The sequence below is a fragment of the Neopsephotus bourkii genome, unplaced genomic scaffold (assembly GCF_033783945.1).
Source record: "Neopsephotus bourkii isolate Nb327-2 ecotype Australia unplaced genomic scaffold, CSIRO-AGI_Nbou_v1 NB_1624, whole genome shotgun sequence".
In the NCBI taxonomy this organism is placed as follows: Eukaryota; Metazoa; Chordata; class Aves; order Psittaciformes; family Psittacidae; genus Neopsephotus; species Neopsephotus bourkii.
In genome coordinates, this window is record NW_026902099.1 from 11,549,053 (window position 1) to 11,565,099 (window position 16,047).

General features: G+C 42.4%; 1 protein-coding gene across 4 annotated transcripts; it reads left to right on the top strand.

Moving 5' to 3' along the window:
* The first annotated feature begins 9,637 nt into the window (after positions 1–9,637).
* Positions 9,638–14,601, top strand: GPR85 (G protein-coupled receptor 85). Of its 4 annotated transcripts, XM_061373074.1 has the most exons (3): positions 9,638–10,312; positions 11,628–11,797; positions 11,968–14,601. In XM_061373074.1, the coding sequence occupies exon 3, from the start codon at positions 12,143–12,145 to the stop codon at positions 13,253–13,255; it is 1,113 nt and encodes a 370-aa protein (XP_061229058.1). In that variant the 5' UTR covers positions 9,638–10,312; positions 11,628–11,797; positions 11,968–12,142; the 3' UTR covers positions 13,256–14,601. The 4 variants fall into 4 exon arrangements, with proteins under 4 accessions (XP_061229058.1, XP_061229055.1, XP_061229059.1 ...); XM_061373071.1 differs by lacking the exon at positions 11,628–11,797; XM_061373075.1 differs by lacking the exon at positions 11,628–11,797 and having other exon boundaries at positions 11,993–14,601.
* The last annotated feature ends 1,446 nt before the right edge of the window (positions 14,602–16,047 follow it).

Below are 16,047 nucleotides of genomic sequence, written 5' to 3' on the forward strand. Positions count from 1 at the left end.
GGGACCATGACACTAGGTTCTAGGTATCAAATTAGATACAGTGAAGTTTACACAGGAATATCCAAGAGTATGTTCACTTTCTAGATCATAAGACCTGAATCTCATCAGTACAACATATATTCATACTAGCTGCTAGCAAAGCCAGTGTTCAATCTCCATCTCAGACTTTATAGACTTGAATCCATTACCTCAATTTTATACACTGAAACTAATTATCATTCAGCAGTATAAGTTAAACAACTTTTATTTTCTTTACAAAGCTTTAAATCAATCCAGAGTCTATACTGTATATGTCAGTATTATTTCATGACTGGAAAAAGGGTAATATAATCTCCATTTTCAAGAAGGGGAAAACAGATGACCCAGGGAATTACAGACCAGTCAGTCTCACCTCTGTGTCCGGCAAAATCTTGGAGCAGATTCTCCTGGAAGGCATGCTAAGGCACATGACAAACAACAAGGTGCTTGGTGACAGCCAGCATGGCTTCATTAAGGCGAAATCCTGCCTGACCATTTTGGTGGCCTCTTATGATGGGGCTACAGAAATGATAAACAGGGGTAGAGCAGTTGATGTCATCTACCTGGACTTTTGCAAAGCGTTTGACACTGTCCTGCATGACACCCTTGTCTCTAAACTGGAGAGACATCAATTTGATGGATCAACCACTCGGTGGATAAAGAACTGGCTGGATGGCTGCATGCAAAGAGTTGTGGTCAATGGCTCAGTGTCCAGATGGAGACCAGTAACGAGTGGTGTCCCTCAGGGATCAGTGTTGGGACCGTTCTTGTTCAACATCTTCATTGCTGACATGGACAGTGGGATTGAGTGCGCCCTCAGCAAGTTTGCCGATGACACCAAGCTGTGTGGTTCGGTTGATACGCTGGAGGGAAGGAATGCCATCCAGAGGGACCTTGACACGCTTGTGAGGTGGACTGATGCCAACCTCATGAAATTTAACCATGCCAAGTGCAAGGTCCTACACCTGGGTCGGAGCAATCCCAGGCACAGCTACAGGCTGGGCAGAGAAGAGATTCAGAGCAGCCCTGCGGAGAAGGACGTGGGGGTGCTGGTTGATGAGAAAATGAACATGAGCCAGCTTCAGTGTGGGCTGCATCAAAAGGAGTGTGACCAGCAGGTCGAAGGAGGTGATCCTGCCCCTCTACTCTGCTCCCGTGAGACCTCACTTGGAGTATTGTGTGCAATTCTGGTGTCCTCAACATAAAAAGGACACAGAACTGTTGGAACAAGTCCAGAGGAGGGCCACGAGGATGATGAGGGGACTGGAGCACCTCCCATATGAAGATAGGCTGAGAAAGTTGGGGGTGTTCAGCCTGGGGAAGAGAAAGCTGCATGGAGACCTCATAGCAGCCTTCAGTATCTGAAGGGAGCCTGTAAGGATGCTGGGGAGGGACTGTTCAATAGGGTTGTGACAGTACAAGGGGTAACAGGTTGAAACTTAAACAGGGGAAGTTTGGACTGGGTATAAGGAAGAAGTTCTTTACTGTGAGGATGGTGAAGCACTGGAATGGGTTGCCCAGGCAGGTTGTGAACACTCTACCCCTTGCAATGTTCAAGGCCAGGTTGGACGAAGCCTTGGGTGACATGGTTTAGTGTGACATGTCCCTGCCCATGGCAGGGGGATTGGAACTAGGTGATCTTATGGTCCTTTCCAGCCCTAACTATTCTATGATTCTTTCTTAATTTAAAATTTGAACAATGAATTAGTAGGAAGCCTAACGTCTTCATGTGAACCAGTCCTATCAGCAAAACCAAGTATTTCTAACATTGACACTTAGTGTTTTTCCTGAGCACAGCCTAAATGTTCTCTGAAATCTGTCAGTGACAGTTATCCTATTTTATCCTATTATTTTTAGATCCCCCTCTCAATATATTGCTAGAAATAGAAAATGCTATTGCCCAAATAATCTCTTTAATCTTACAACATACAGTCCATTCATGGTTCATCTCTAACCTAACCTTAAAGGTGGCAGAAAATGGAAATACTTCTTTATCTCAGCTCTACAAAAATGTTTGAGTTGACACATACCCTACACACTAAGAATAGTCATGCAAATATTTCTATGAGCACTGCAGTGTGGCTGTTGATCCAATTTGATACTGAACTGATGAATAGGTGTATGGTGAATGATGTGTGTAGTCTGTCAAAGAATCAGCATGATCTTTGAGCCTAACATAGTGCTGTGCTTGCTACTTGCCATTCTGCCCCTAGATAGAAGAACCACAGTGACACACCGCACGTGCTGTTCAGCGACACAGCTGAGTGCAGCCATGCCTGGTCGCAGAGGGTTCAAACTGGGAAGGGATTAAGACTCCAAGCCATAGCCAGCTCTGACCAGCAGCTGAATTGCCATATGCTGAAGCCTAAGGTATGGACCAGGGTCCCTAGTGAGTGGTGGCCAGCCTGAAAGAACAGCAAGGGAAAAAGGTAATCTGTTGGGACAAGCAGCCAACGCCTACATTCACAAAATTTATAGGAACCTCACCTGCCTCTGAGACCACTCTGCTCATGTATCTGACCACTAAAATCAGCCTCCAAGTTTAAAAGACACTGAAGGGGAGGCAATGTGCATAAATTCACTTAGTCATTATATAGCTTCATGACAGACAGTATATGAAAAATAATGGACCATAATCACTCCCTTCATTAGGCCCCAGCCATGGCCTAATAATCTCCAGTGAGCGCATAGCACAGAAAGAGATGGGAGCAATACCTGACAGCCTGACAGCCTGGCAGTTCCCCCTGTCAGCAAAAGCAGCATTCCATACATATCCATACACACTGGAAAACTGTGGAAGAGCTTGGGATAGAGTAGGTTTGCATAGCGTAGTGCTCAGACATGAGGCTGTCTAGACTTGATATCAGGTGCATAAAACTGTTGGATGCAGCTCAGCTGGAAGAAATCATGCTTTCCCTGCCTCTTAGTAATTTTCAGGTTCCTCTCTCAAGGCAAGCATTCTGTTATGTCACTTACCCCATTCATTTTTCTACACAGTGTTCCACTGGAGTCTGTAATGGTGATCGGAAAAAAGTGTTCTTGAATGCTGTGATTGGCACTGTTAATGATGATGACACTGCAGAGCTGCTGTGTGCTTCAGCACTGGTGAGCTGATTTCAAGTCCTGTACTTCCATGTAGTAAGGCAAACCAGAAGCATTACATAGCTTCTGAGAAAGCATTTTATTAGAAACTCAAGTGTTAAAATAGCAAAAACAAAAGGACTATCAAACATGATATCTGAGAAGGGATGAGGTGTGTAATCAACACAAACTAAACACTTCCTTTCTTTAAAAAAAATCTATAAACTTCTGTCCATCATCAGTTTCTAAAGCTAATAGAGGACACTTCTGAAATCACAGTAACAGATCCCCTGCTGGTGTAAATTAATGTAATTTTCTATACTAGAGATTCTGAGGCGCTGACTCGCATTGGCTGGAAATCTCTTGTGTGGGGATGCTCCACTTTTACCCAAACATAGCTGATAGTGTCAGAAGGTAAGATATGAGAACAACAGTCAGCAAAGAGGCTTAGCCATGCATCAGAGTCAGGAAGTCACTAGCACAGCCCTGGGGCAGTGCTCCCAGTTCAACCTCATAATGTTGAAAGACTGCCCACCTGTTTCTTACCAGATTGTTTTCATATTATTGGTTAGACGAGACTCATGCACAAGTCATGCCTTGCACCTATGGTGACTGAGTCATGAATTCCTAACTGTGCTCAGCATTGCTGCTTTCAACCACTTTGGTTGCTGAATTGTACCACAATAATGTGTTCACATTACCGTATGTTATGCACAGAAAAACAAATCAATGAATGGAAGGTATTTACAGTAGCTGAAAGACATACTGTAATGTATATGTACAAGTAATTGGATTAATTAAACTGCAGATGAAAATACATTAAATAAATGAATCAGCTCTTCTGTAAGACTATTACCGGTGTCTGCACATGCTTCAACAAATCCCATCTACAAGATTTGCAAGGAATGGTATTATATTTTTTGTAAGGAGAAAGAAGAAAGTCGTTTTCCTCCCATTCCACATGCAGTTACCAAAACACCAGCAGATTTTCTGTCATAGAAATTGAGCAGAGAGTCTGGATATAGTGGGAACTTCAGGAAGCTTGGTCCATGTTCTCTTAATGTTCTGATAAGAGGTTCTTTCTTCTCCTCAGGAGTTCAGAGAATAACAGGAAGTGTCCTCAGGTCAGCAGCTCAGGACCCCACTACAGACCCTCTTACTGAGGCATCTCTACAGTGCTGCCCATATTAACTAAAAAACGTGTAGATAAAATAAGAATTTCAATACTTCCCACTAACAAGACTGCAAGCTCAGAATACAAGACAGAGCTTACCTAACAAAAAACCCAAACAACACAAAACCTACAAAGCTCCAAAATGAGCTAAACAAATTACTCACAGATTAAATTTTGAGTATTTTGTTATTTATATATAGAATTTATGAGGGATCGAACATAGTGATATTAGAGAAATATTCTCAAACATCTAGAAATATTCTCTCAACAAGTGTATCTATTTGGAGATTTAGATTAGTTTTTAGGAAGAAGTTCTTCTCTATGAGGGTGGTGAGACACTAGCACAGGTTGACCAGAGAAGCTGTGGCTGCCCCTTCCCTGACAGTACTCAAGGCCAGGTTGCATGAGCCTTAGAGCAATCTGGTCTAATGGAAGGCCCGTGGCAGGGGGGTTGGAACTAGATGAGCTTTAAGGTCCCTTCCAACCCAAACCATTCTGTGATCCTATGACCTTCTTGTTCAGATACTAGAAAGATTCCCCCTTTTTTTGTCCTTTTTAATTTTTTTTTTCATTCTGTGGAGGTCATCCATTGATCTGTGTCACTGTGGATGTCATTGGCTGTATGTTGTTGAAGTTACATGTTAACACTCCACCTTGGCTCTGAAAACAAGCACTATGGTAATTTTTCAGTACAGGACAAGATGCATACAACAACAAAGACTGCATTTGAACCTTGATTTGCTTCTCTAATTCTCTTATTCTCTCTCTCTCAATCATATATATATATGTGTGTGTGTATGTGTATGCATATATATGTGTGTATATATATACGTATATATATATAAGGCCATTTGTGGAGTCCGGCAATTAAAAAACGTAGCTGATCTTTTTGCAAGCACAAGTAATTAGCAGTGCAATTTAACACTGGTAATTATTCAGAACCATAATGATGTTCATTTGCATTTCTACCTACCTGATATGCAACTGAAGTCAAGTATTTACATGTCCACCCTATGAAAATTGTACAAAAGCTGCACTTAACGCTACAACACTGGTTTAACAGTGTGTCTACAAAATCTAGATGCAAAAGAAGTGTTCAGGTTTTCAAATGTTGTCCTAATGAATCAATTGATAAAAGGTATTTAGAAGCCTGAGGATACATGTCTGACAGGAGCATTTTGGTGCCTCACTCCCATTAGAGTCACAAAGAGCAGAGGTTTTCCTCTGGAGGACAAAGCTTTTTTCATATGCCTAGCAGATAAGCTTATGTGTATTTGCCCATAAACCTTCACTTATTCCTATGCAAATGTGCAACATAGATCAACTTTTAAGTACAAAAAAAAATAAGTTTCAAAGGGTAGCCATGAAACATTTTTTTAAAAATACCTCATTGAGTTTTTTGAATAATACTTATAAAACATCTGAGGATCTGACTAAAGAGTAATATAAAAACAAAATGCAATGATTATCCATAGAACTTGTTATAGTCACGTGAATGCAATTTTGTTATAGGTGAATCATACATCACTGGGCCAGAGACTAGCGAGATCTTCATTGTGGGGTGAAATTTATGTCTGTGTTGAAAGTCAACCCAGGAGCCAGACACTACCAACAAGCATCTTTACTGTGTAAATACTTTACAAAGCACAGTAACCAAATATATTGCAGGTGAAATTCTCCATTGTGCAGGGGTCTCACACAGGTCTCTGCATTACATAAGTCCTACTTAAATACTATTTCAAAGTTGCACAAATCTACTGCACAGGCAAGAAATTTCCCTTGGAAGAATTCCTTGAGCCCTTTGAAAATTATGTACTTTGGTAGTATCTATCACAGTCTCTTAAGCAATACATAAATCTTGTGCTGGCCTCTGCACAGAGGTGGGTACACCTCGCAGAGCATCTCTCCTATTGTGCAGAAACATTGCAAAATCCTACAGTGCTTCAGAGTCTGAATTATGCAGACTGGATAGACATGGCAGATGTACAAGTTTCAAGGCAGCCAGTAAATATGTTAATTACTTAAATGATCAGGAGAACAGGAACATAAGTATTTTACACTTTAGCTAGTTATAACTTCTGGTCCTATGCTGAAATCCTCATTCCTCTGAAACTGGTGACAGTTGCTATTGACCTTGGTGAAGCCAGTATCTCACCCTGTCTTTTCAGCTGATTGCTACTTATCATCACTAGCCTGTCTTCTAGACCAGTCTCTGACTCTGACTCAGTTGGTGAGATTTCTCAGTTTCAGAATTTTCTCAAAAGCCTTTCCCATTCTGAAGAAAAAGCTCAAAACAATAAATCACCTACCCAACATCCTCACCTGGCTTACAACTGTGGTACAGGATTCCAAGTCACATATCGTTAATAGAAATAAGGTGCCAAGTACCCAAAACACTGTTTACACATCAACAAAGTTCCTGTGCAATAGCATTCAACTGTTCCCCACCCCAGTGCTGGAGTTCCTGGTACCCTGGCCACATGCTTCCAAGCATCACTGCCACCTCAGGGGAATGAGCTGCCCAGACCTACAAATGATACCAAAGACCAAGAATGTCAAACAGGATTCCTCAGTAAGGTGATCCTGATCTGGGAATGGACACAGTAGGTCCAGTTCACTGAACCCAGCCTCTAGGTTATTCTTAAGCAGTACTTAAATTGAAAAAAATTACAACTGGAAGACAGGATACTCAGTCCACCAACAAAGCTGAGTACTTCACCAGTTACTTTCTAGGCCATGCTTATTAAATAAATCCAACAGGAGAAAATGAAAGAGCTCTGTATCAGAACTGTCAGTAACTTTGCACTTGAGTTGCCCAAATCTGGCGATGGTTCATGTCTGATCTAAACCAGAAAATCAGGGAAACAGTCTTGGCTCTCTCATTTTCTAAGAAAAGCTCTAATGGGGTATAGAAATGTTCTTGTGCCTACACTTCACTTATACTCCATTGAGCTTTCCTTCTTGGGGAAAATCACACTTACATACTTAAGTAAAAATAAATAAATAAAAACAAGAGGGAAAGGTTGACTTTCTGAGTAATCACTACTTTCATCTAAAATGCTAATAAAGTATACAGGTCCTCTGGGTTTTTTGAACCACCTTAGTGTTGCTCCCCTTACACTGTGTAGTGGGTAATTTATTCAGGGTTCAGGATTCTTTCTTGTGCCAAAGCCCCAAGAAATTCTGCAGGCTACCCTTGATCCTTGCCACAAAGGCTGCTGCACACTTTTTTCTGAACCTTTCATATCTCTAGCCCAGCTATTCTGAAGAACTAGCTAGCACAGACCTCTTCACTGTCCTTCCATAGCTCTCCTCCTCCTCCCCTTCCAACTGCACATTCATTTTCTGATTTATGCTTCCAGGAACCACCTTTAACTGACATCTGTCTTCACCTCCCAAAGTCCTGTCCCATGACTCCTGGATTTTCTTTCCCTCTGTGGGGGATGTGACCTGCTCCCAGTACAACAGCTTAACATAGCATTATGTCACGCTCCATCAGAAATATCTCCCTTGGTAACAAGGGTTTGTCTTGACTTAAAATAAAGAAGATAGAGTACAATCCATCTGACATATTTTAGACTTGTGATTCAGAATGAGATGATCCACTCCCTAACGCATCTTTTTCTCACCACTGACTATGATGGCAAACTAGCTTAGTTATATGTCGCTTCAGTCTAGATTTCTACATTTTGTTGAACAAAATTACAGCACCGGTTCTCAGATTACACATACAGTGACAAACAGGTTTATGGTGAACCAGTGGTTGAATACTGAATTCTGAAGACCAGAGATTACTTGTAAGCAGTCTATGAGAGGTCTAAAAGAAAGTTCAAGTTCTTGTTATACAGCAATATATTTCTGTGACATCTCTAAAAGGAAGCACAGACAGAAAAGGTTAAAAACTACTGAACTGACTCTTTTTACAACGATGATGGCATAATATTATTTACTCTTCACAAAAACAAACCCATACATTAGAGTAAAAGAGTAGACGCTGACCATGAACATACTTTAGCCATCCTGTACCACATATTATAAATCTGCTTCCTAAACTGGCATTGTGTTTGATCTCCATAGCATTCAGAGAATTCTTTGCTATATTAGGCCATTAAAATGCCTGTTCTTGCTGGCTTAGTAGCCATTTCCTTGTCCTTCACATTTTAACCTTAACTTCTAAAGTCACTGTTCTTGTCACTATGGGTACATATATGTAACAATAGGAAAGGGATGGCTGGAGAGGTCTACTTAGCTTAGGTGATCGTGTCATGAAAACGCAGATTGAAGTAGTAACTTTAATAACAACCTAAAATGCCAGTGATCCCCAACACAGTCATCACAATTACATTCACAGAAGAAAAAAAAAAATCGTGTAGTCCCTGAGCCCTGAGTTTTCTGCTCAAGAATAATTTTCACCTGAAGCTAATCACATGCTTGAAACAGTGCAATTTGGGTTTTAAATAACGGTATTTTCCAGTGGCTGAAGACCTTTGGGCTTGATGGGGCAGTTACTGAAGGTAATTTTGTGGTTTGGCCACAAATTCCAACGCCGTTTAGAAAGTACCAAAAAAAAGAACCCGAACTTTGACAACAGCCTGAAAAAATGCCTGCACTCTACTAACGGTCTCAGAGATGTGACACACATTATGAATCAACCCCATAAATCTATCCCGCAGAAGGATTTATTTTGACTGGAGCGGAAGCTCCCAGTGAAGAAGTTCCCCTGAATCCAAATCTCTCGACCCAAAATAAGCTGTTCCTCAGTTGCCTCGCAGTCAGAGCCAGTTACTTTTGGGGCAATCCTCCCCACTCCTCCGGATAAACTTCCATGAAAACCAAGGAGGTGGGAGGCCGGAGGGACGTGATTTTCTCAGCCGTACTCAAGCCCTTTCCGTTCACTCCCGGTCCCACCGCGACGGCTCGCTGCCAGGCCCGGGGCCCGCGGAGGCCGACGGCAGGCCCCTGCGGCGGAACAGGCCACGGGCCGCCCAGCGGAGCCGCCGCCCCGGCCCCCGGCCCGCATGACATCATCGGGCCGCTCGGTACCGATCCCCGCCGGTGAGCGGCGGTTGCCGCTGTCACCGCGCCCGCCCTGCGCTGAGGGGGAGCGCGAGTCCTGCTACACTGGAACTCATCGCTGTCGCCATGCAGCGCACTGACAGTGCTGCGCCGGCTTTGGGCTGAGCCGGCTGCGAGGGGAAAGGCGGCGGACCCCAGGGGGAAGCGCCCTGTCATCTTGGCAAATCCGCCCTCCACGGACCGCCGTACTTTTGAGGGACACCCTCCCCGCGACCCCCGTCCCCCGTCCCCCCCCGGCTCAGGGGTTAGGGAGAAGGAATTCACCGGGTGGGAATCGGGAGGGAAGAAAACGAGCGACGAGCGGGAGGATCCAAGCGGTGACAGGCGAAGAAACCACCCGGTCCCTCTCCCGACAGGCTGCGACGCGCACCACGCCAGGCGCTTCCGAGCCCCCCGCTTTAAGCGAAAGGGGCGGGAGGGGGAGTTCAAAGGCATAAACCAGGAGCGCAGGACATAACGCTTCTCCCTCTCCTTCCTCAAGCTGGCTTGCCCAGGCTCGCCAATAAATCCAGCTGGGCTATGCACCGCGATGGGAACGTGCTGCCGCGGAGGCTGCTCTCCCCTCACTGAGGAGGCTGCTGCTGCTGCCGGCGGTGCCGAGGCTTCCTTCCCCTCATCGAGGAGGCTGCCGCCGCCGCTGCTGCCTGCCCACCCCTGAGGACACTTCTGCTACCGCGAAGCTGCCTTGCCCCCATTGAGGCAGCGTTACTGGGAGAGACTGTGCCGCTGCGACAGGGGAGGACGGAGCTGGGGGCGCATTGAGCATGCGCCGCGCCAGCCGCTGACGGGGCTCAGCTAAGGTACTGAGGGGAAAAAAAAAGGGGAAAAAGAACAAGAAAAGGAAAAGGATTGCGAGAAAGAAGAATGGCAGGCGGCGGAGGAAAATAAAACAGGCGCTAAAAGAGACCGCTCGGCCGGCGGGAATGCGCAGCTCTGGCATGTGGGGATCTCCGGCACCAACAGGTAGGAGGAGAGGGGCCGGGGCAGTCTGGGGGTGCCGAGGGCTGCCGCAGCTGCCGGTGCGTGTGGGGAGGGCTCCCCCGGGGAGCGGGTCTGGAGAGGGGGGTGATTTCTAAAGAGGCGGCATGATGGAAGTGTGTTCAGACAATGCCTCTTCCGCTCTCCCGAGCTCCCCGCTGCGGGAGGCTCCCGCATGGCTCCGGCAGATGCGGCTCTGCCAGGCAGCGGCACCCGGGCTGCCTTGCAGCGCGGCGCAGTCCAGCCCTGCATGGCCGTGCGCGGGGGAGCGGGCGGCTTCGTGTGCGTGCGAGTGAGTGAGCGTGTGTGTCAGTGTGTCGGTGCCAGTGTGTGTCCATGTGTCGTGCGGAGGTAGGGCCGGAGCGCCGCGGGGACAGCTCCACAGAGGAGGGGAAGCGGCGGGGCTGGCGGCAGGGAGGAGGGCGAGCCTGATTTCATGGCTTTAAAACGATGCCATGGTCTGATCAGCCTCTGTTTACACAGCAGCAATCAGACTCTTTTGTGGACGGTAAGAATGGAAGGGTTTTGCTGGAATTTAGTGGGAATATCCTTTGTACACCCGAGGTAGCATAGGAAACACTTGGTGTGAATAACGAAGGAGCCTGATCATTGCTGCTGTGGCTCCTGTCCCTGGCTCTGGAGGGAGAGGGTAAAAAAACAACAACAAAACCCCCCTCCAGCAGCATCAGGCAGTTCTTTATGCTATTTTATTGCATGAAATGTGTTCCGGTAGGATTCACTGGTAGGATTAGTGGGAATCACGGAGCCCTAATTAGCTAAAAAATAATAATATCAATTTATTATATGTTTATTTAAGCATTACCCAAACCAGCCTTCCAAAAGGATGGGCATTACGTCTTGGGTGTATTGCCCATTTTTGCTCAGTATTTACACTGACCGTTGCTTAATATGAATTATGTTGAGGCTTTAAAAATTTGCATTAAAGGGAGGGGGTGGGGGGAGGGAGCCCCTAAAGCATCATGCTATCGGCTGTCTGGTATACCTGTTTATTTGAGAGCTTAAATGATAGAATTACGGTTTATAGGAGGAAGGGAAGGGGATCGTGAATACTGTTTCTCTTACAATATGCATGAACTAACACAGTGTGATTAATGTGCTTTGGTGACTTGGGTTAAAAACATAAATTCTGCAGGGTTTCTTTGGGTGTGATCGCTATCAACACAGCAGCTGCTTCTAAAACATTGACAAATACTGTAGCCATAAAATAAATGTAGGTAATGTCAAAATATCAGCAGTCTTTGTTTTCTTTTTCTTTTCTGTTTTTTTTTTTTTTTTTAAGATGTCAGTGATTAGCTCTTGAGCTTGCAAACCTGAAGTCTTTTGATTCATAAAATCTCTGAGGCTTCAACTGCAAAATTGTATATGCTACCAAATATAAGGGGCACTGGTCAGTTCTGAAACTGTAACAAGCCAAATCTGTGAAATGCCAATAATCGATCATGCTAAACAGTAAGTATATATATGTGTGTATATATATAAAAGCCTCATGGTTTTTAAAAACAAACAATAGTACTCAAATTTACAACTTCATTTGGTTCTCCATAAATTAACATCTTTGTTAGCACTTTCTGACATCATTTCTTGTTAACTTAAGAACTGATAGCTCGATTTTTTTTCAGATATTTTGATGGCATGACAAATCAGAAAGAAGAGGATGTACTGTATGACTAGACACAAGATCAGTTCTGTTTGTGGATTACATTTTCAGTAAGATGTATGGATCTATTTTTTCCTTGTTCTTAAATATAGATCATGAGACTTGACTGAGGCAATATACATATCATCCATCCATCTATGGCGAACTACAGCCATGCAGCTGACAACATTTTACAAAATCTCTCTCCTTTAACAGCTTTTCTGAAACTGACTTCACTGGGTTTCATAATAGGAGTCAGTGTGGTGGGTAACCTTCTGATCTCCATTTTGCTAGTCAAAGATAAGACCTTGCATAGAGCTCCTTACTACTTCCTGTTGGATCTTTGCTGCTCAGATATACTCAGATCTGCAATTTGTTTCCCATTTGTTTTCACCTCTGTAAAAAATGGCTCTACTTGGACGTACGGGACTCTTACTTGCAAAGTGATTGCCTTTTTGGGGGTTTTGTCCTGCTTTCACACTGCTTTCATGTTATTCTGCATAAGCGTCACCAGATACTTAGCTATTGCCCACCACCGTTTTTATACAAAAAGACTGACCTTCTGGACCTGTTTGGCTGTTATCTGTATGGTGTGGACCCTCTCTGTAGCCATGGCTTTCCCCCCAGTTTTAGATGTGGGCACCTACTCGTTCATTAGGGAGGAAGACCAATGCACTTTCCAGCATCGTTCCTTCAGGGCTAATGATTCCTTGGGATTTATGCTTCTTCTTGCCCTTATCCTCCTAGCCACACAGCTTGTCTACCTCAAGCTGATATTTTTTGTTCACGATCGCAGGAAAATGAAGCCAGTCCAATTTGTTGCAGCAGTGAGCCAGAACTGGACTTTTCATGGTCCTGGAGCAAGTGGTCAAGCAGCTGCTAATTGGCTGGCTGGATTTGGAAGGGGTCCCACACCTCCAACCTTGCTGGGAATCAGGCAGAACGCGAACACCACAGGCAGGAGAAGGCTACTGGTTTTAGATGAGTTCAAAATGGAGAAGAGAATCAGCAGAATGTTCTACATCATGACATTCCTCTTTCTGACCTTGTGGGGTCCCTATTTGGTAGCCTGTTACTGGAGAGTTTTTGCAAGAGGGCCTGTAGTACCGGGGGGATTTCTAACGGCCGCTGTCTGGATGAGTTTTGCCCAAGCTGGAATCAATCCTTTTGTCTGCATTTTCTCCAACAGGGAGCTGAGGCGCTGTTTCAGCACAACCCTTCTTTACTGCAGAAAATCCAGGTTACCAAGGGAACCTTACTGTGTTATATGAGGGAGCATCTGTAAATCTTTAGCCTTGTGAAACACTACCATTCTCTGCTAAGCAATTGTGGCCTGTAGCCATGTCTTGAGGAGAAAATCAAGAATGGGATGTCAGCAGTTGTAAGGATTTGGGCAACATTCTGCAGTCTTTGCAATAGCTCACCTCTAATCCTATTTTAAACCTAAACATGTTCCTGCTGACCACTGCTGAAGGTTTGTAATTAAGAACAAAGGACTGAACTACTGCCCTGAATTCCTTTATGTGGTTAAAATCTAGATTATGAAAGTAGCAGGTGCTAAGTATCAGTGCTAAATGCTGTGTATATCACTACATAAAATAAGACCATCAAAAAGATTAGCATTGGACATCTTAATAAATTAAGTTGATATGAGGTTAATGTGTTGATAAAACTAATTTTAGACATTTGAAGACCTTTAAAACATTTCATACAATTATTGTTTTGCAAAGACTGAAAACTGGGGACTCAAGTACTGTAACTGATTAAAGATGTGCCATGCATTATTAGATTATCATACTTACAAATCTGTTTGCCTTGTGAGTAAGTTTTGGGGAGCATTCCAAAGCAGTATTTTTGGTCAGATTTAGACTTTTTTTTTTCTTTTTTTTTTTTTCCCCAAAATATATTACTCTTTCTAAATACCATTTTCCCTAACAGTGAAATTACTAACATTTAACTGTATTCTGTGTTTTTTGCTGATTTGGTATAAAGTTTAGTAGACTCCTATATTTTTTAAAAAGCTAGATATCAGTCTGTTAGGCAACGTTAATGATAATATCCAGTCATAATTGAGCAGTTATACAGAATAAACACATGTTGCCTTAAAGGGTTATCTAGTATCTTCCATTTTGTTTAGCATTGAAGCAAATAAGCAAGGAAAACTGAATCAATAACTCTGGTCAGTCATTTGGGAGAGCATGAAAGATCACTTAGTCCTCTTTTTTCCTTTTTACTCCAGTGGTTCCCAAAATAAGTATGCACATCACTGGGATTATATGATTTTTTTCTAGGTGTGCCGCCCTTTCTAGTTTGTTCTGAGAAACACAGGCAGTTGATGTATGTTTATATTTTAAGACAGCTGTCATGGGGAGACCGCAGCCTTAGTATGATATCTTGCACAATTTGTGAAGCATTTATTCTACTGAAGGCACAGTCTTGTTTATATTTTCTGCACATTTTGGTGTATTGGTTGTTTTAAATTATTTAAGTTTTAACTTGTGAAAGCATATACTATGATTTCTTAGTATTTTAGAAAAACATTAGAGTCTGTGAGTCTTTCCTTCTTTAAGATACAGATGTGTGGATTTCAATATAAAGTTGCATTTGCCAAAATTTACCTGTGTAGCTTGTTAATTTTCTTGGAATAAAATTTTACATTTTTCCAGTTATACAATTAACCTTTTTTATTTTGTCTAGTGAGGTAGCATGAAGTACTGAGAATGTAGCCATTATGAATTATTATCCTTTGCAGTCACTGTATTCCCAAACTGTAAATGCATGAATGATGAGGACCACAGGATTGATAAATGATATTATCTACAGTAGCACTATTGTGTAGTTTATCATAATTACCCATTTATCTGTTCTAATATGTCAGCTATATTTAAAGTTACAACACAGTATTTGACATTAACTTCACAGTTTAATTTTGGAAAATGTGTATATTTGAAGCACAACATCATGAGTTGGTCAATCACAAAGAACATGGATTTTTCTTAATTTTTGGAGAGACAAGACTAGAGGTCTTAATTCAGTATTGGTATATCTTGTCCTTTGTTGTATTTTTATGACCAGCAAGTTAATATAGACATACACAAGCAGCAGTCAATAATGGAAACGCTTAAATTTGTATGATAACATTATACAACATATGCAACAATTCAGAGAGTTGTGTCTATATATGATCAGACAGCTTGATCAAAGATTTGGTGAGCAATCTGTTTGACCTCACTTACACTTTTATACTGAGGTTGATTGGTTGAGAGGCATGGCTTTATATACTGTGTTGAAACAGAAAAATTGCTAAAATAATGAGTCCTCATCAGTACAAGAATGTTTCAGAACGTAATTTGAAATGGGACCAATAAACTTCTACCAAAAGGACTTTTTTATTACACTGAAAAAGGCTTTGAAATTAAGGTAGTTAAGTAATTGTCAAAGGTAGCAAGAGTGAATAAAACCTGGATCGTATGTGGAGAAAAAAATCTGAAAGTTAACCCACTTAAGTTTATTAAAAGGTTGATTGGCAATAACTTCAGTCTAATTTCTATAAAATAGTAACCTTTACAAGGAACATTGATATTACATATTGTAATAAAGAAGTACATATAAATAAAGTTGTAAATAGTGTTATAGTTGTAGAAGTAGTCGGTTTTGAAGATTAGCCAGAAAATTTTCAACTATGAAATTTCAAAAGCTGCATATCTGGGGCCTGACCTAACTCCTAATAAAGTCAGTTGGTGTTTTCCCATTAACTTCATTTGGAGCAGAAGCAGGCCCTAACATTTCTATAGTACTATGCTTCTGAAATACTGAGAAGGCTGTAATTACTATGCAGTGGGAAAAGAAAAAATAAAAACCATTCAAAATTATTTCCCTGGAAGTTTTGCAAGCAGTAACTGATGTAAATTAAAATAATAAACAGTAAACAAGTCTGAAAGCAAATATTTTGCTAAATGTTTTTCTTTTGATATGAATATAATTCCTTCGGCTAGCTGCAAAATGCGCAACTGTATTACTACATGGCAAAGGAGAAGTACTTTTTTTAAGCAAATTTTTATAA

Coding starts and splice junctions, on each gene's coding strand:
- GPR85 (XM_061373074.1), top strand. CDS start 12,143: ATGGCGAACTACAGCCATGCAGCTGACAACATTTTACAAAATCTCTCT.